This window comes from Aquarana catesbeiana, linkage group LG02 (assembly GCF_042186555.1).
Source record: "Aquarana catesbeiana isolate 2022-GZ linkage group LG02, ASM4218655v1, whole genome shotgun sequence".
Lineage (NCBI taxonomy): Eukaryota > Metazoa > Chordata > Amphibia > Anura > Ranidae > Aquarana > Aquarana catesbeiana.
Genome location: NC_133325.1, coordinates 500,256,058 through 500,277,062, shown reverse-complemented (window position 1 = coordinate 500,277,062; position 21,005 = coordinate 500,256,058). Strand labels below are relative to the sequence as shown.

Sequence of the window (21,005 nt, the reverse complement as noted above, 5' to 3'; positions counted from 1 at the left end):
TTAGAATGGACTATTCGTGGTCACACTGGACTGATTCATAAATGATCATGGTTCATTATTTCTCGCACATTTTTTGAATCAATTTGACATCTAGCTCAATATTCATTATTAACACTTAATATTGTATATGCTCTTAAAGGGATAGTGCACCTATTTTTCACGTATTCTTTATCTTGTATTCAGACATTTTGAGTGCTGCTTTTTCTGAACTTTTACACTAAACGCAAAGTTTATTTTATTTTTATACATTTAAAAATACTTCCCTTAGGAGCTATCCTTAATTTCTCCAGTGTAAACTAATTGTGAACAGATCCATACACTTTGCTTAGGGGCCATACTCAATTTCACTTAAGTGTAACATAAATAATCTTCTTGTACAGATCCAATTCCTGATGGCTTGATGGAGGAGGCCTGTGACTGGGATATTGAAGTGACTCCAGTGAAGGTTACATCTGACCATTTAACTGCATATAAAAGTACACCTTCAGAAGCCAGAGAAGATAATGTGGTAAAAACTAATCTTGATAGAAATCCTTATTCCGAACACTCCATGAACAAAGCTGTTTCAAAAGCTGTTCAACGTAAGCCTAAAAAGGCTGTCAAAAAGAAAAATACAGAGGGAGCCAGTTCAGAGGGACTGCCAAATCTAGAGACTTCTAGTTTACCTAAAAAACCGAAAGATACCGGCAAGCCTACAGAAACACTGGATAATGTGGCAATTGACACCGTAGTTCAGGACAACCTTGAAAGTTCATTACCTAAAATCCCAAGCTTATCATCTTTCAAGCGTCCTGTGGTTTGCACATCATCCTTTGCTGAACTTGTTGAAGACTATGAGAGGTTTATTAAAGAAGGACTTGAAAAACACGTAGAAGTCATACGTGTGTACACAGGTAGTGGAAGCCATATAAACACCCAAACAGCTGAAACCCTTGAAAAAGAAAGTAATGTGGTGGTGCAATCAGACACTGCTAGTATCTCTGAAATACATGACTGTAGTGGGAATTCAGATGAGAAGATTGAAAGTAGTTCATCCAGTTCTTTATCAGAGAGTGACAGTGATAGTGAAGAATCTACTTTTTCACAAGGGAATTTGAGGTCTATGGAACTTTCAAGTTCTTGCCCAGACCTCCTAATTGAAAGGACAGATGAAGCCAATGTTAGCAAATTAAATGTAAAAGGTTTGAACATGTCATTAGAGGAGGTGCAGCTGTCAAGCTTAGTCAGAGCTAAAGCTCATTGTTCTGTTGAGGAGCCTGTTTTCAGTAATGTAATAAAGCCTAGAAAACGGGGCAAAAAAGTAACCCATATTTCGAGAAGAGAGCTTTGCGAGGAAATTCGAGATGATATGTACCAGGTGGACTATGGAAATCCATCTGGGTTTCCATATGGCAAGATGAACTATTCTGATTATTGGCGATCCTATTATCAAGCATGGCAATCATACCACTCTGCGATTTCTAGTTCCTATTACAGGAAATTGTACAAATGCTCCAACTGGATGTCTGCATATCACATGCACTCTGTCTACCTTCATGAAATGCTAAAGCCATAATTACTCTTCTTGTTGCCGAAGTAAACAAACCATTTTTATAATGGACAATTTTTTTCCTCGCTACAGTTCAACAGTTAATATTTTGTACACAGAATATGTATATATATTTTTGCTCAATAAATCTTGTCTATTCACATGTGCATGATTAGGCTCATAGTTAAATGTATTTAAAGGTTAAAGTTGGAAAACTTAGGTCTGCTTTACAAGATATTCAGCATTAAATATATAGGCATTATATAGCAATGAAACTCCGCTGTCCCATGCTTTCAAACGCCCTTAAATGCAGATTATGTACAGTCACAAACATCTCAGCTCTGTAGTTTCAAGGTCCTCTTGGGTACAAGGCAGCAGTTTGGCACTAAGGAACCGTCTCTATGCTAAGATGATTTTTTTTTTTCTTACACTATGTGCTAAACATGCATGTATAATTTCTGAACTGTATCACCACCTACAGTATATTTCATATAATGTTTCTCCAGCAATAGACCTAAGGCTTTCTGCCATGCACATCTGTCTCGTCCACTATCCATTTGTCTTTCAAAATGAGTTACATTTACAGATTTACAGTCTTCTGTTCTAAAAGTTACTTCAAACATTTATAATAATGATTGTTTACTGTAACATCTTTTCTGTGTAGCCAGTCCTTGGGTCTGGCATTGCTTTAAAGTCTGAGGTGTGGGATCACCAATATGTAGAAAAACTTTGACAAAGTCACTCTTGCTTTCCAAGTACACTTTCACTTTGCCGAGCCTGGTTTGATTCTTAATCCTATGGGCAAAGAATAATTAGATTTTGTGATGATGGTGTTAAATATTTTTAGTTTTATTTTTAGGTTCTTTTAGCTCATCTCCATTTTAAGCATTCAAAATTTCTTTACTCCTAAAATAACATTTCTTTCTTGCCCATTGAGGGACATGGAAAGCATTCTACCTTTTGGGTTATACTGACACCTTCAGGAGGATATGACCCAGTATAACTACCAGCATTCCTTGATTTTTTTTTTTTTTAATGCTGTCCTAGGAAAATGGGACTGTTTTCTTCAGCTCTAACCAATACCAACTTTTATTAGCAAAAGACATGTAGATGAAAGTTACTGCTCCTAGCCTGCATGAAGATCCCCCTGGAACTCCAGGTGCCAATCAAAGGGAAAAAAATACTCAAAAACACCGCGCTTACTCTGTAGTAGCAGCTCACACACAAAATAAGGAAATTTGTAAACAGTATGGGTATATATAGTGTAGCGCTAGTTTAGATCACAAGAAGATGTTAAAATGACAAAAAAACAGATGTATTCAACCGTTTGTTCGGATTACATTACATTCAGAATAGTACCGAGAAAGACCTCAATAAGTATCTGTTTGCATAAAAAATCTGAGAATCAATAGAGAGTCCTAAGCAGGTGGTAATGTCCAAACACCGCGTAGATGAATTGAAAGAGGCAACACACAATACTAAGATCAGGAAAAATAAATGTAATATGTAATATTACATTATGTACATTATATTATGTAATATTCTCCATATTAAAAAGCGCTTATAATAAAAATAATGGCAGGCAGTGGAGTCTTCCGACGCGTTTCGTCTACTCAGACTTCCTCTGGGGCGCTTTTTAATATGGAGAATGTAAGTGTTTTTCCTTAATAAATTTTACGTTAAGAAAACGGTATTATACTATGTGGCCCCTTTTCTTACCTTTTATGAGCCACCACGAAATTGGGTTATACATGAAGGAATTCTGTCGGGAGCCCTAGAAACGGCATCTGGATTCCACATTGTTCCATCGGGAGATCCCACTTCATTGCCCGGTGGCAACACAAGTATTTCTGACTCAGGGGATATATGTCTCTGTGAGTCCAACGGTTCCGGTAAGCCTGCATTGCTTCCATATGGGGGATTCTATCATTGTGTATTACCTCTTCTTGATTTATCTACGCAGTGTATAGACACCACCACTTGTTTGAGACTCTATTTGGTCCCCAGAAGTTTTCATACAACAGATATTTATTGAAATCCTTCTCAGTACCATTTTGAATATATGTTATGAACAAAATGGAGGGATACATTTATTTTTCCTGATCTTAGTATTGTGTGTTGCCTCTTTCAATTCATCTACGCGGTGTTTGGACATTACCACCTGCTTAGGACTCTCTATTGATTCTCAGATTTTTTAAGCCAATCAAAGGAAGCTCAACCATGTTCCATGAACTCAAGAGATGGGGCCCTTTCACACTGATGTGTTTTTGCTGTGCTTGTACCTTGCAAGAAAAATGCAAAAAAATAATGACTCCAGTCATTGGCAGGTGAGCATATCATGGAGGAATCCATCTTCTATTACTTTCAATATGAATGAGGCCATTTTGTCTCTTCTTGATGTGGTACCCACCATTCTGAAACTAGAGGATCAGACTGTTCTACCCGTGCTGCTTCCAGTCTTGTCTTTTAGGGCCCCTAAGGCTGAAAATACTGTTCCATTGTATGTGATGTTCCAACTCTTTCGCTACAGAGATTGGAATCATCCTAACAAGCTATTTTCTCCTCCCAAATGCTTAATAACCTTGTATCCATCCGTTGTGGATTTTGTGCAAAAGCGACCTATCCCATGTGTGTATTCATTAGTGTCACACCCTAATAAGACGACTACCTTCTTGATGGAGGATAAAGAATATTGTTCTCACTGGCAGTTCTCTCGCATACAGAATGTATGGGAGCAAATGGCTTTAAACTTTGCGACGGTTTGCTGTAGGCTTCCTGGTTTATCACCTACATGAGTCTTCTGTCCGTTCACATATGTAAGATGCTCCAGAACCTGAATTAAGATGGACGCAGTCTCTTTGGATCTACTCTCCAGGCCATTATCAAGGATGTTACTGGTGGCAAGAGCACACATCTTCCTCCTCAAAAGAAACTTAAGGAACAGACTCCAAATACTTTTCTCTCGTCTGGTAAGAAAATGTCCCCTTTTAATTTCTCCACTTCTGTGCACTCTGTCAAGACCTCCTAACTTGGCTCCTAAACCACCTGCAAGGTCTGGGGCTCAGACAAGTCGACTTTCACATAAGGGTATGCCCTTATCTTACAACAGGGTGCTTGTTAACATTTGTGGACATTTAGAAAGCTTGCCTATCAGATTAGGTACAGAAGGTGGTATTCCAGTGGTACAAACTTCGCTCTTTGCCCCCCCCCCCCAATTCTTACCTGGCCCACAGTTCCTGTGGCAGGATAGTTTTTAAGGATTCTACTTCAACCTGTTTATTGTTCCTAAAGGGGTTTCCAGCCCGTCTTGGATCTCAAAGCTCTGAATGTCTTAATTTGAGTTGGGAAATCAAGGACAAACTGGAAACGTTTCAAGATACAGGAATGCTTTAGCAGAAGCAGTGGATGCTTAGGGATTAGTACACCCTGAAAGTTCTTCCTCCTCATTTTATAGGATCAAGATGCTCTGGAATTGCCCAGGTGGATGTGGTATGTCTGCCTTGCAAGACATCTGGCACTCACTATGTGGTCTCTACCAGGTTTTCTGTCTCAAGGTCTGATTTACTTTTCTGCTTCAGTTTGATCTCTGAACCAGTGATTCTTATAATATTACAAGCTAGGAAGTCTATTTCCTGCAAGATCTATCATCTGGCGTGAAAGGCAAACTTCACTTTGAGTCTTAGGGCTTCCACCCTAGAAGTTTTTCTGTAGGACAAATCTGCTCCTACCACTGGCTTCACTCCTCAATTCAGATTTTGAACAGGGAGTATCCCATGTAACTCCCCCCGTTTTGTACCTCTGTGACCCCATGCTATTTAAATCTGGTTCTCTCTGAGCTTTAGAAACAGCTATTTGAAACTGTTAGACATTTATCAGTTTCTCACCCACAAGGTGCTGTTTTCTGTCGTCCTCACATCAGCAAGGCGAGGCCTATACTGGCGATCCTATCCTGTAAGGAACCTTTTCTGTTTTTTTTTCATAGGCACATGGTGATGTTTGAGAACAAGGACTTCCTTTCTTGCCTAGGGTAGCTCTTCAATACCTCTGTCCAGCTCCAGTTCACCAAAAGAAAATCTGCTCTCATTTTGTGTGGGTGAGGTTTGGGCTTTAAAAGTCTCTCAGCCACTGCTTCTATCAGGTTTATGTTACGGCCTTATCTGATACCCACTTGGGTCCTTCGCGTAGCTCTTTGAACTACAGGCAGCTCCCAGTTCTCTGTTTTCTTGGGTCTGTTGGCATTTGTTTGCTGTGTTGCCTACTCAGTTGGATTGCTTATAGATGCCCCGAAGGTGAAAGACTACCTTTGTGCTTCAATGGACCAGAAAGAAAAATGTTCTGTTTACCATAAAATCCTTTTCTTTTGAGTCTATTGAGGAACACAAGCCCCACCTCCCCTGTTTTTTATGATCATTTATTCTCTTGATACTGCTTTACAAAAACTGAGACATGCTTGTAGGTTATTCTGGGCTGGCCTACAGATTTTTCTTTGTGTGCCAAGCCACCTCGTTGGCAGTATGGACCAAAGGTGAAATACTTTTTCTTCAATAGACGAAAATTGTTTTGCAAAATCCTGTTTTATGAAACCATGCGTTTTCATCCAAGTATAAGTTGTGGAACAGATTTTTACCCCTTCAAAAATTGTGTGTGGGGTGTTTTTTTTCTTTTTTTTTATTACATTCTGGTTTATCTAGTTTCAAATCTAACATTCCCTTAGCGCATTAATAATGACAGTGCTGTTTCCTCTGATTCATTGCACAGACTTTGTAGAAGTAGAGGAGAATACCAACAAGTAAGAAATAGATTACTGTTAAAAAGAAATATATGCGAATACATCATGGCAATTCCTCAGATTTTTAAATCAAGAAATAAGATGCCTTCATTCTGTGAACTACACAACCATGACTTAAATAGAAGTTGATTGTTTAGAAATGTCGCTTTCTGTGATTTAGGTATAATAAATAAGTCTTTTTCTACCCATGGAATAAACAATTGGATATGCAAGTGAACAAGTGTTTTTTTTTGTGGGTTTTTTTTTTTTTTTATGTCAAAAAATGTATTTTTTTTTAGAGTATCTGGTGACTTTGAAATAAAGTATTTGTGAGGAAAAAAAGAAATGCCTAATAAAATGAAAAATACTTTCCTCTTGTTGCCTAAGCAATATTATTTTTTTTTAATATGAAAAGACTGTCTGAAGTTTTTACTACCTTTTTTTTTTAAGGGCATTTACTAAAACGGGAGCAGACCAAATCTGAACAAGCTGATGCTAGAAGCTGATTCCAGATTCTGTAGTAAATCCTCCCATGGGTCTACATTTCAAGATATTTTCAGTCGCTTCCAGGCCTGTTTACCTCTCGCATTGGGGGAACAATCCAAATAAACCTGGCAGATTCTCACACTGACTAAATTGCCCATCTGCAGATCATTGGTATAGGTGATATGCCCTATAAATCAACAAAGTTTCTAGGACATATGCTTCTCTTCCACTGCCCCCACTCCCTGGCTGCTGTTGCCAGATAATTGTTACGTATTTTACTGTGTAAACTTAAGCTTAGGATCACTGTTTTCAAAGCTTCATTTATAAATGCAATGTAACAAAATTCATGTGTTCTTATTGATTTGCATATGACATTAGTTCATCACTTGCCATTCTGCCCACACTAATTTTACTGTGGGCGGTGGGGGGCGGCACAGCCAGGCACAATCGCATACATGTATGTTGCCAGCTAGTGGGCACCAGTCGGTATCCCTGACCACTGCCACATGAGTCATATGACGACATGCGAAATGTGAAAGAAACAATTTATATTTTCTTCATTTTCCAAAAAAATACAACTTAAAAAACTCACCATGCCTCTTAATACATACCTCAGAATGCCTACTTTCCAAAAAGGGGTCATTTATGGGGTATTTGTACTGTCCTAGCATTTTAAGGACCTCAACAAGTAAGATACACTGTCAATACATCGGGATTGATCAATTATCAAAAAAATATGTACCGTAGTTTTATAGACACTATAGCTTTCACACAAACCAAATATAATAATTAATATACACTTTTTTTCAACATTTTTGATTTTTTTTTAATTAAAAATCCAGTAGTTGTCAAATACTACCAAAAGAAATTTTGTGTGAAAAAATTATATGAATTTTGCGTATAGTGCTGCATGACTGATTGATTGCCAGTTAAAGTATCACAGTACTGAATAGCAAAAATGGCCCGATCATGAAGGGGTAAAACCTTTCCGGAGGTCAAGTGATTAAAGAAAACTTTATTGTAAATAAAATAAAATGTAAATAAGAGGTCTTCCTGTTTAACCCTTTCACTGCCAGACCCTGCACGCCACTTTTAAACTCAGATGGCCAGACCATTTTTGAATGATTTGTTTTTTTTTTTTTTTTTTTTTTTTTTCCCCCTACAGCTTTCATAGTTTGTCAAAGACCAAATCCCCCCCACCCCCAAACCATACATTTTCTTGTATGACTTGTAGAACAAAAAAAGTGCTACTGATTTATTTATTTTTTTGTTTGAGGCCTCACAATAGACGTGCAAATGTTTATCAATTTGCTATTTTCAAACATTTTCTGAATGCACGTGACCTGTAGACTAAAAAATGTGCTACTGACTTTTTTTTTTTTTTTTTTTTTTTTTTTTTTTTTTTTAGGCCCCACAATAGTTGCGCAAATGTTTATCAATTTGCTATTTTCACAAAAAAATATTTTCACAAAAAATCGCCTTTTTATAAAATGGTGAAAACTGAAGGTGCGCTAAACCTTACATAAAAAACATTTACTCTAAAAATCTGAGGTTATCATTTTTCACTTGCAGCTTTCAGAGTTCGTAAAAGACATAACAAAACAAGATATTTTCTGAAAGCACATGACTTGTAGAATAAAAAAAAATAAAAGTGCTACTGATTTTATTTTTTATTTTTTTTAGGCCCTGCAATAGTTGTGCAAATCTTTAGCGAACCGCTATTTTCACAAAAAATACACTAAAATCATTGTTGGTGGATAAACGCAACAAAACGTACAAAATTCCTGCTAAATTCTTACTGAGGCCTCATTCACATGGGACATACTAAAGTGTATGCCTGTGGAGGGCTGTGTTTACCCACATGGGAAAGCCCAGGTGCTCATTTGTGTCAATTGGGATTCCCAATCTGAAATCGGTGTGGGTGCATGGCCCCCGGACACAGACAGTGTGAGCTCAGAGACATGCACCCGGACCCACATGGATGTCAAATTAGGAGCAGCGGCTGTGCCTGTGCAATTGACATCAATGGGACTGCTTGCACGGAACACCTGTGCATCCCCATGCAGGTAAGCACAGCCTCGCAGGGCCATTTGCTGTAGTATGCCCCATGTGGACAAGGCCTTACTATCCTAATTTTTGGGGGGTTTTTTTTTAATTTTTTTTTTTTACAATTTTATCTTTAATATTTTGGACCTTTTTTTGTGTGGGGGGGCTTTGGTAAGATATCGGAGGTCTAAACAGACCCCTTATGTCTTCGGTACTGCGGGGACCAATGCGACAGGGAGAAATGTCAGAGGCTGATGGGTGGGAAGGTCACAACTTAGGTCAATAGATGTCATCTCCCTGCTCCCCGCCGCACCTCTGACCCTGAGGCTGTAAGGACACCGGCTGTAGGGGCGTAAGAGCGGTGATGTAATCTATGCTTGCCTGCTCGCTTCTTCCATCCACCCAGCTCTCATATGCCGGCCGCCCTTCTCTCTTATGCCTGCTGCTCGGCTCTTTCATGCCGCTCGGCTGCAGAAAGGCCACTGCCCAGGGGAGGGGGTTGACAACCCCTGGGTTACGTGTTTTACCCTAAAAAAAACAGGTGTAACATGTTCCAAAGGTGAACTTATTCTTTAACCCCAATCAAGTATAATTAATTTCTTCCTTATCCTTCCTATCTATTTTTCTGCTAATTTTCTTATTTTTTTTTTTTTTTACCATTTGTTTAAATGTTTTTTTGTTATGTGCACAATGTAAAATAAATCATCTTTATTCTATTTTGTAGATAACTGCCATGCTTTGTACCAGTGTCATAAATGGGACAAGTCATAGAATCAAATTTGCACTTTTTATCTACAGTAACATTACTTGTTTTAAAACAAACGCTGGACACATTTGAAAACACTTTTTTTTTTTTCATTTTTATGTTCCTGGGTACAGATTGCAAAGAAAATAAGATTTTTTTGCAAAACAATATTACCAAAAGAAAACCTTGTTCATTCCAGAAAAAACATTTTTTTTGTTAATGACAATGTTATCTCCAAATAGGCCAAATGGAAATCTAAAATTTGCTATGGCTCATGAGGTGTAAGGAGGTGCCAAAGCTAAAATGGATGCAGGAGTATTTTTTTTTGTTCATTGTATTCCCTTTAAGGCCCTTTTTTTCCGGAGACGTTCCGATCAGATCCGCCTGTTCATTTTTCAGGCGGACCTGTTCGGAAACCTCCATTGCTCTCTATGGAGTGGCAGATGTCAGTAGACATGTCCACTGACACCTAACGACTTCCGATTCTGTCTGCTAAAAACAGACAAATGAGGATCCATTACCCATCCATCTGGTGGATCAGATCACAGTTGGATGCAAACAGATGGGTGGTCCGTTACCATCCGCCTGCACCATAGCGAACAGCGGGCTGATGCAGAGCGTACACGGACCTGTCATCTGCCTGCTCAGTGGGGATCAGTGTAGAGATCCCCTGCTGAGCAGACGGAATCCACCCTGTGTGAAAGGGGCCTTAGAGAGATCGCCTGCTTTGGTGATCATATTCGCTGGAATAGAAAGTGAAAGGAAATCCTCCCCAGTAAGGACACAGACAACATTAAAAGCCTGGCATGTTCTACCTTTTAAGGATCTACTTTAGGAGAATGTACTTTAGATGAAAAACTAAAACAATCCATTAGCATGCCACTTGCTAAACTAAAACTAATAACTAAAGGCAAAACTTTTTTTTAGTTTTTTTTTAGTTTTGGACAGAGTGGAGATGGATTAGAACACCTGTCTGTGCCCCTTTAGGGAGATTCATCATCTCTATTTGTCCTGTGTACCATTAGCAGTGAAAGTAAAAGAAAATCCCAGATTTTGGGTTGTCCCCAAAAAAGGAATAGAGGGGAAATCTTCCAATGGGGACATAAGTTCTGATGAGCTGGGGTCCCTGAGGTACTCCCTTAATTTACGGGGATGTTCTCACTTCCTGTTTTGACTATGGGACAGGAAGTGAAGGTAAACCGCCCTAATGGGGGCACAGATGGCAAGAAATAAACCAATGGGTTATAACCCTCCCTTCCTCTATTCAACCTGGAAAAAAATACGTTTCCCCTCTAGTTTTGCTTTAAGTGTGTACAGATTTACTGCTTTTCTTCCTCCAGCTGTGTGGAAGCCCCCACTAGCCATCCTCAGGGCTACTACTAAGTTTGCAGTGGCTCGATTTTTCTGGTATAATACTGCCCAGACTTGGAAACACATCAACACCCCTGATTACATCAGATGCACGTGGATGAAACGTTGGGGTGGATTTCCGGAATAAGTCACTTCCTGTTAATGGAACGCAAACCGGCATTCCTGCTTTTCCTTTTGATGCTCATTTTATCTGACTTGATGTAAGTGCAGATTTTGTTAATAAAATAATACATTTTCAAATACTACACTATGAGGTTATTTTTTGCATTTTCCCCATGCCAATGAGACTGGAGGAATTATTTAAAGTGAGAGTTGTACCCTAGATGTCCAAGACTGATTGACTGACTGGTTTTAAGCCCTACAATATCCAGGATTTCATTGGGAGAGTGATCACAGCCCCAATTAGGGACCCACTTGCTTGTGAGTTCTGTTTGACTTCCTTTGAGAAAAGGGGTCAAATTCTTCCGGTAAAGGCGGGTGTTGTCACCTGGGAGCACTGGCGGATTTGTTTGGCACCATATTGCACAACAATCACTTTATTTTAATTGCAGCAAGCACTTTATTGAAGGAACTTTTTGGACTTTAATGAATTATTTATGTATTGTTTAGAATATTTATAAGGATATCGCTGAACACGTTTTGGTTGTCACATATGTTATCCCATTTTTTTTCAGAAAATTATTTAGGCCTGTTGTACATGGGCTTGTATAAGAGCAGTGTGAACCACACACACACTTTTTATAGCTTACAGCAGGCTTTCGGCCTCCTCTAAGCCTTTATGGCATCCTTCAGCTCCTGCTTGGAAATGTTATACACAGGTATTATTGGGAGTGCTGATTGTCACATTAAACAAGCTGATACAGTAGCAGGCTCTCAACAAGCTTCAAGTAGTGATGAAACCTGCTAGCAGCTTGTTTAACGTGGCAATTATTAGTCCCATTAAGGCCTGGTGCACACCTATGCATTTTTTAGTGTGTTTTCAGTTTAGCAGAAACACACTATAGTCCATTTAACATGGTCTCCTATGGATGTAGTTCACATCTGTGCATTTTATGGAAAGGGCCAGGGACTTTTTTGGTTCCATAGACTTCAATGGATCAAAAGTGTGTATTGAAAAACTCAAAATGCACCTGCAATATGCAAACTGCAACTTGCATAGGTTGATACAATCAGATTTTGAGTATAGCCTCACATAATATTTGATAGTATATATTGAATGAATGGACTATCTTGGTACTCCTACAATAATGAAATTATTAAGATCATATTCAATTTTCATTCCATAACAACATACAAAAAAAAAATATATATATATACACCACATATAAGTAACTATTGGCGGGTTCCCCCGTTTAGTTTCTGTTAGGGTGGGGTATAGAATATTCCTCTAGCGGTTTCGCAGTGTAAGTGCTTCCTCCGGAGGATGAAAGGTCTATAATAAAAATAATGCATTAAGAATACAGTGGTGACAAAGCATAATATATATTACAATTGGTATTAATGTAGGAAGGCCTGCTCACCCAAATGAACCAAAACAACCAGCGACAAGATCCCACAACTTCCCCCCATGGCAGACAAGGGGGATTAATGAGCGACCATCTTGATTAAGAGGTAATGATGATAGAATCAATGTTTATGTTAAACCAGTTGAATATAAAGAATGGTAGGGGGAAGTGGTAAAAGAACCGAAATAGTACCCATATGTGGTAGAAAGAGGGGGTATGAGCGGGGATGGGGGAGGAAAAGGGGAGGGAGAGGGGGAATGAAAAGAACACCACACGGAGGGGGAATGAGGGAGAGGAAAGAAGGAGGGGGGAAAGAAGGGGGAGAGGGGGGTAAGGGAAGAGCCAGGGGGGGCCCAGGAGAGTTGGTGGGACCATGGGGAGGTTGGGAAAGAACCAGAGGGACGAGGTAGAGTTATAGAAGGTGGATAACACCACACCACACACAGTGACTTATATTGGGTAAATAACTCACCATACTAAGAACATTTATGGATAGGACAATTTTGTTGGGGCTGAGTGTAATGCAGGACAGATTAGAGTGAGAGTAGATGCACTGTTATGGGTGGCTTTCCATGATATAGGAGCCACTAGCATAATGCTGACACAAATGATTGGTCAGATAGCATGTCCCTGGGTAAAACGAATAGGCTGCAAGGGAGACAAGAGAAGTGACCAAGTGTTAGGAGGGTCAGATGGCAGGGAACAGGGAGGGGGAAAGGAGGAACAAAGGGACCAATTGACACGGGGGGGCGGCCACACAACCCCCACCCGTTCACGAAGTAGTCACTCACCTGGAACAGACTCTGTCCATACAACAGCCCCGCATAGAGAGTCACTGCTGCTTGTCTAGCCGTCCCAGGGGGACCACTCCCCAACCCTGCAGACGTCGACGCATGCCGCCAAGGGTGGCGTCTGACGTCACAGGGTCAATTTACCCGCACTGCGCAGGTACGTTCTGGAGAAGCCCATAGGCCGGGAAGCCCAGGCTGAACAGGACAAGCTAGGGTGGCTAGGAACGCCCACCTGCCAGGGTAAACACAAGTCCGCCATGGGGAAAACGGGAGGAATGCCGGATCAGCCACCAGGGGGATCAAGCCTCCTGTACAATAGCACCAAAGGCAAAATAACCTACAGATTAGTAAAATACAGAACATGAGAAAATGTAAACAAAATTAATAGTAATAAAATACCAGCCGGGGTAAAGCCAGAACATCACCAAAATGTATTACAATCAGAGAATAGGAGTCACCCGGATGGGTTTGACAACAGAGGATATATTCAGCAACATGAAAGGCAGAGCAGGTCCATTGGGGAATTGTGCCTGGAACATATTGCACATTATAGGGAGCAAAGTGGGCGCACTAACAAAATAACCTAAATAAGGAAGGTTGTGGGGAGGGAAAGAAGCGGGGGGGAAGGGGGCAAAGCATTGGTCACAGAAAGGGTTTGTAGGAGACCATTTCTTTAAGGCCCGGGGGGTGAGTGGTATTGAGCCGTTCAATCCATAGTGTCTCTCTCTGTACGATCGTTTGGTCCCAGTCACCACCCCTGGGGCTTGAACCACTTCAAGAACCAAAACTTGGACCACAGAGATGTCATAACGGTGGTAAAGACCAATATGTCTACCTATGGTAGTCAGCTTGCCACTGAATCCTTTGCCTAAATTGTCGGATAGTCTTACTGACGTAGAAAGCATTAAATCTGCATACTATGAGGTAGATGACCCCCCTTGTTTCGCAATCTGCAAATGTGCGTGGGGATGAAGTTTCACCATTGGGTAAGGTGAATTGTTTTCCCTCTAAGACCCAGGGGCAGCGGGGGCAGTTACCGCATCTAAAGGTGCCAGTACGTCCTGTTCTCGGGAGGTGTGATGACACATAATGGCTAGAGGTCAAACAGTCACGTAAAGAGCGAGCCCTGTGGAACACCAGTTTAGGAGCAGGTCGCACATGTTTACCTAGGATATGGTGCTTTGCCAGTATATGCCAATGGTTGGATAGAATAGTTTTCAATGCCTTTATGGTGGGCTGAATACGTAGTTATAAATCTGACGGTATCATTAGAAGGTGGTCGTTTAGGACGGTTGAACAGTAACGAATTTCTAGGGTGTGAGAGGGCCTTATTAAAGGCCTTTCCAAGATTAGTACGTGCGTACCCTCTCAACAACAATCTTTCGCGTAGAGCATTTGCCTGGGTTCTGAAGTCACTTTCAGGTATGCAGTTCCTTCTGAGGTGCAAATATTGCGCAAAAGGTATACGGCGCACTAATGGTTTGGGGTGGGCGCTAGTTGCATATAACAACATATTCCCGGCAGTGAGCTTGCGATATAAATCGGTGCCCAGCGTGCCGATTGGTTGTTTGATAATGGACAGATTCAGGAAAGGGGTCTGACCATTATCAAAATTAAAAGTAAATTTAAGGTTGGAGTCATTATCATTCAGGTTGTGAACAAATTCCAGAAGTCTATCCCTAGTCCCGGTCCATACCAGGAAGAGGTCATTTATAAATCTATACCATAGAAGTATATCTTGAAGAAAATCTGTAAATCTTTCGCGAATGAATGTATCTTTCCCATCCACCTAAGTAGAGATTCGCATAGGACGGGGCGTGTGACGTCCCCATGGCAACCCCTTGGGTTTGCAAAAATAGCTGGTTGTTAAAGGTAAAGTAGTTTTTGGTCAAAATAAAGTACAAACGTTTAAGGATAAAGCTATTGAGGGGCCAGGTAGTTGTGTCTTGTTCACCAAGGAAGAATCCAACCATCCGGACCCCCTGCTCGTGGGGGATACTCCTAGTACAGAGCCTCAATATCGATAGCCACGAGCTGGGCGTCCGGAGGGATCTGGATCCCCTCAAGGTGTTGTAGGAGATCGGTGGTATCTCTGATGTAAGAAGGGAGGCTCTGCACACGGGACATCAAGAAAGTATCCACATATTTGCTAGCATTGTCAGTTAAGGAACCTATCCCAGAGACAATGCGTCTACCTGGGGGGGTCTGGGCATTTTTATGAGTTTTAGGAAGGGAGTAAAAGGTAGGGACACAGGGAAACTTGGGGACCATGAACTCGAGTGTCCTTGTCAATGAAGCCTGATATGAAGGCCTCAGTGCAAAGGACCTGGAGTTCCAAGGTAAAGGTAGATGTAAGAGATTGAGGGATGGGTCGGTACCAGTGGTGATTATTCAGGATAGCTAGACACATGGATTGATACTGGCTATGCGTCATTAGGACGATATTGCCACCTTTGTCTGATTGCTTGATGACAATATCAGGACGCTTTTGTAGAGATTTGAGTGCTTTAGTTTGACCACTGGTAAGATTGGAAAGAATAGCATGCCACTTGTGCTGCTTGGTGCCTGCAAAAATGCCCATATGGTCGGGCAGGTCATTAAGTCTGGGAATCTGTGTGAACTTAATTTAAAGGTATTAGGTATAGGTCCGCGGGCAGGGGTAGAGGCATTCTGAGATGCGGATGAGGAGGGGGCCGTCTGAGGGGGTCCGGAATCCTCAACGACACGCTCATCGTACAGGAGCATGAGGTCCCGGAGAGCCCGAAACTCTTCCATGGTGCGCTCCGTGAGCTCGCGCTCAAAGTTGAGTTTATTACGATCCTTATCGAAGATGAATTTGAATGTGAGGTTACGGGCGAATAGGTATAGGTCTTTAATAGTCTCCGTAACTTTGATGGCATCTAAAGGACAAAAACCTAGACCTAAATGAAGTATGGAAGATTCATCCTCAGTGAGGTTGATAATGTTTAGGTTGGTGTTGTGCTGGGGGTGTTGAGTGGAAGTTGTGTGGGTTTTAACATGTAAGTTTCTAGATTCCCTGGCTGTTTCTTGAGGTCTAAAAAAATTAGGTCTTCCCCTCTCCCTCTCCCCCCCCCTTCCTCCCCCATCCCCGTTCATACCCACTCTTTCCTTTTTCTACCACATATGGGTACTATTTCGGTTCTTTTACCACTTCCCCTACCATTCTTTATATTCAACTGGTTTAACATAAACATTGATTCTATCATCATTACCTCTCAATCAAGATGGTCACTCATTAATCCCCCTTGTCCGCCGTGGGGGGAAGTTGTGGGATCTTGTCGCTTGTCGTTTTGATCCATTTGGGTGAGCAGGCCTTCCTACATTAATACTAATTGTAATATATATTATGCTTTGTCACCACTGTATTCTTAATGCATTATTTTTATTATAGACCTTTCATCCTCCTGAGGAAGCGTTTACACCGCAAAACCAGTAGAGGAATATTCGATACCCCACCCTAACAGAAACTAAACGGGGGTACCTGCCAAAAGTTGGTTATATGTGGTGTATATATATCTATGTATATTATTTTAACATTTTTTTGTATGTTATGGAATATAAATTGAATTTTATCCTAATTTCATTATTGTATGAGTACTGAGTCCATTCAATCACCTTAGATGGTTATGTGTATCAGTCAGCCTCAGCAACTGCCCCCACATCTCCACCATCCCTATGCTTGCATAGGTTGATCTAAGGCCTGATTCAGCACTTATAATCTGGAGCTGAAGGGTGCTTTAAAAGCTTCAACAGAGCTGTCTGAAGGCGCTGAAAGTGCTTTGTAAAAGCTTGCTGTCCACACTGCTCTTACACAAGGTGAAGCCTTTGTGAAACAGGCCTTACTGAGGCTTGACTAAGTCGCAGCATAAAATATAGGGGTGCCTTTGAACAGGCTGATAAAGGGATACAATTCATGCTGTTCAGTTTTGTGAATTAGAAGGGGTTTAACACTTTCTACCAGGCTCTGCACTCCACTTCTGACCAGACCAGAGGTGTACCTAGGACCTTTAGGGCCCCAGTGCAGAAACCATGGAGGGCCTTCCTGACCCCCACCTAAGACCCTTTGCTCCGACGCTGGGGCCCTTCGCACTGATTCAGTGGGCCCTTTCCTGCCAAGCTCATAGAGCTTTTTCTGAAAACACAGGCCCAGTAGAATAAAAAAAAATAGTGCTATTTGTTTTGTAGGTCATTAAATAGTTGGCTAAATGAATGTAATTAAAAAAAACAAAACACTGCAATATGTTGTAACAACGCGTTGCAGAGCATGTGCACCAGAACATGCTCCTGCTGGTGTGACTTGAAGTACAAGTAAGAAAAAAAAATTACAAACCAGTTAAGTTCCAGCTTCCACAATTATCAGTTAATGATGCCAACTCTATTGATGGGAGCCAATTCCATGTAATAAGGGTCCTGCAGCTTGCAAAGGAGATCCAGTGAGTTCAAACAACAAAAGAATAGCAGCGCGGGACCCTCATTAGCATTGTAAGAGTAGTTTATTGAACAATAACAATTGCACACTTGCATGTAAAGATCTTGACATTAGGCATAAGGAGCAGGTGAGAGAAAAGCTATCAGTAAGCATTGGCAGTTCCACTGTCTTCATCCGGCATGAGAGAGACCTGTTTATTTTTGTTTTCTGTATATTTTTTTGGACATTTCCATTAAACATTAATTAAATCGGCAAGGCGGATATATACAACAGTCTTGTAGCATAACTATCAATAGTAAAACATTGTAGGTTTCCGTAAGTCAAAGTCTAAATTAACCACTTCCTGACCAGGCCATTTTTTGTGATGCTGCACTGTCTTTCCTTTTTTTTTTCTCCCACAAATAGCTTTCTTTTGATGGTATTTGATCACCTCTGCGGTTTTTATTTTTTGCGCTATAAACAAAAAAAGACTGAGATTTTGAATAAAAAAACAATATTCCTTTCTGCTATAAAACATAAAAAAATTTAAAAGATCAAATTTCTTCATCAGTTTAGGTCAATGTGTGTTCTGCTACATATTTTTGGTAAAAAAAATCCCAATAAGCGTTTGGTTTGCGTAAAAGTTATCACGTCTACAAACTATGGGTTAGATTTATGGCATTTGTATTTATTTTCTTACTAGTAATGGTGGCGATTTTTAGCGGAATTGTGACAGACAAATCTGACCCGAAGTGACACTTTTTGGGGACCAGTGACACAATACAGTAAACAGTGCTAAAAAAAAATGCACTGATCCCAGTATAAATGACACTGGCAGGGAAGGGGTTAACACAAGGGGGTGATCAAGGGGTTAAGTGTGTCCTAGAGAGGTGCTTTCTAACTGGGGGGGGGGGTGTTACACTGGAGGAAAGCAGAGATCGTGTTTCAGCTTAGCTGAAACAGAAGCTCTTTTCCTCACTGATAGATGAGCGGTGTGCCTTGTTTACTCCGTATCTCCTGTGAACGATCAGCGGGTCAGCATCCCGCTGAATGGCTTCCACTGTGTCCAGCTCCGGTGGTGCATGTGCCCCCTATACTGTGTGCACAAAATCACATACAGGTTCATGATTTTGCGCAGCCGGGCCGCCCTGCCGCAGTATATGTACGGTGGGCAGACTGGAAACGGTTAAACATGGCTACTTGTAGCATAACAGAAGCAATGTCCATATCGCTACCAATGTCATAGTTGACTCGCATTGGAACAGGGGGAGAAAACCAACCCAAAGTTTGGATGACTCTTAGCTAGTTAGTAATATGATCTAGACTTAGGCTGGATACGCACTATACAATTTTCTGTAGATTTTTTCTCCTTCAGATTTACCAAAACCATATAATGTGAGGTCAAACTTTTAAGGCTGGGTTCACACTATTGTTAATTGGATGCAGGTTCTCTGCAGAGATTTTGACTGGCTCTCTATGAAGCCGGTTCACATATCTCCGCTGCGGCTTCGGTGCGAATTTTCACAGGAGCCCTGTGCCTCTTTTGGTCCGTTTTCAGGTCAGAATTCAGCCCAAAATGTGCTCTGAAATTGAACCTGGAACAGGGATGCACTGGACCCCTGCTGTGAGCCACATGCGAAGATGGTGTGAACCCAGCCTTAGAGTTTCAATTTGTATGCAATCAGGTAGGCCCTTGCACTACATGGTTTTGGTAAATCTAAAGGAAATCAGACAACAAAAGTTGTGTAGTGTGTATGGAGTCTTATAGTAATTATCAGTAGATTTTACAAAAATAAGTGCTATTCACATTGAAACATCCATGGATAGCGGGGGGGTGGATGGCCCCCAGGGAAAACACAGGTCAAACATAAGGATAAAAGATGCCTGTGACATGGGTGAATGAGCTAAGATGAGCAGGTCAAGGAGCTGGGATTTTCATTTTCCCCAGTGAGTTGGTTAAAGGCCTTAAAAGACAAGTTCATTTTTTTTAGAAAAAAAATATAAATGCACATTTTTTTCCAGGTAAAAAAAAAAAAAAAAAGTGCATTTATTTATTTTTTGGAGCCTGTAATGCACTTCACTAGCGATCAGCAGATCACTGGTGCCATGTAGGTCTCCAGCAGAGCTACAAGTGTATTTGTGTGCCCTTACATCCCATACGGGTAAGCAAATACAATCTGACCGGAAGAGAGCATGAACTACCACAGCGCTCCTTCATTGAAAAAAAAAAAAAAAAGTAGGCAGCCGCAGAGGCTGCTGGACCTTGTAGTTTTCCACACCCGCTCTGTCACATTTTTTTTTTAAATCGTGACTGCTAGTGGGGAAGATCCCCACCAGCTGTCAGATCCAGCTGAACCTCCCCCGTATATCTGTTTTACATGAAACATAAACTGAAAAAAGGTAGCATAAATAAATGTATTATTTTACAATATTTGTGTACATTTTCCCCGTTTTGATCATCTTATATACGAATATAGAAATTTTCTGTTAGCGGTTTTTGCATATATCTAGTATGATGTATCAATTATTATATTAGCCTGAGCCCTTATTATGGTTACCACTCCCCACCTCTCACAAGCACGTAGGGTTTGCCACGAGGCATAATGGTGTTGGTTTTTTTTTTTTTTTTTTTTGAGGGGGGGTTTCATACATAAATTCTGGGCTAGTGAGGCTCCAGAGATTGAGGACACAACCCTTAATCTCTATCTCCTTTCTCTGTCTCAACCCCTGATGTTTCACCAAAGCCCTCCAACGAAGGGCAACTTGGCTAATAAAGGGTCTGGAGGACATTAGTTATGAAGAAAGGTTGCGAGCACTGAACTTATTCTCTCTGGAGAAGAGACACTTGAGAGGGGATATGATTTAAATTTACAAATACCATACTGGTAACTCCACTAAAGGGATAAAACTTTTTTGCGGAAGGGAGTTTAACAAGACACGTGGCCACTCATTGAAATTAGAAGAAAAGAGGTTTAACTTTAAACTACGTAGAGGGTTCTTTACTGTAAGAGCGGCAAGTATGTGGAGTCCCCTTCCACAGGTGGTGGTCTCAGCGAGGGGCATCGATAGTTTCAAAAAACTATTAGATAAGCACCTGAACAACCGCAACATACAGGGATATACAAAGTAATACTGACATATAATCACACGCATAGGTTGGACTTGTGTCTTTTTTCAACCTCACCTACTATGTTACAATGAGGGTCCTAAAAAAATAACAAAAAATAAAATTGGAAAAAAAAGATGAAAAAAAATAAACTACTGACACCCATGAAGTAAAGCAGGCTAAATATAGCTAAAAGACATTGAGAAACCAGTAGTTGTCATTATTTGTAA

At 40.7% G+C, this 21,005-nt stretch overlaps 1 protein-coding gene across 1 annotated transcript in view; it reads left to right on the top strand.

Annotated features, from left to right (window-relative positions):
* The window catches only part of DDX20 (DEAD-box helicase 20), a 102,386-nt gene extending 100,697 nt beyond the window's left edge, over nucleotides 1–1,689 (top strand). Inside the window, exon 12 of the mRNA XM_073615737.1 lies at nucleotides 381–1,689. Within this exon, the coding sequence (XP_073471838.1) occupies nucleotides 381–1,555 (1,175 nt within the window). The 3' untranslated portion in view covers nucleotides 1,556–1,689. The remainder of the gene's footprint in view (nucleotides 1–380) is intronic.
* Nucleotides 1,690–21,005: the final 19,316 nt, after the last annotated feature.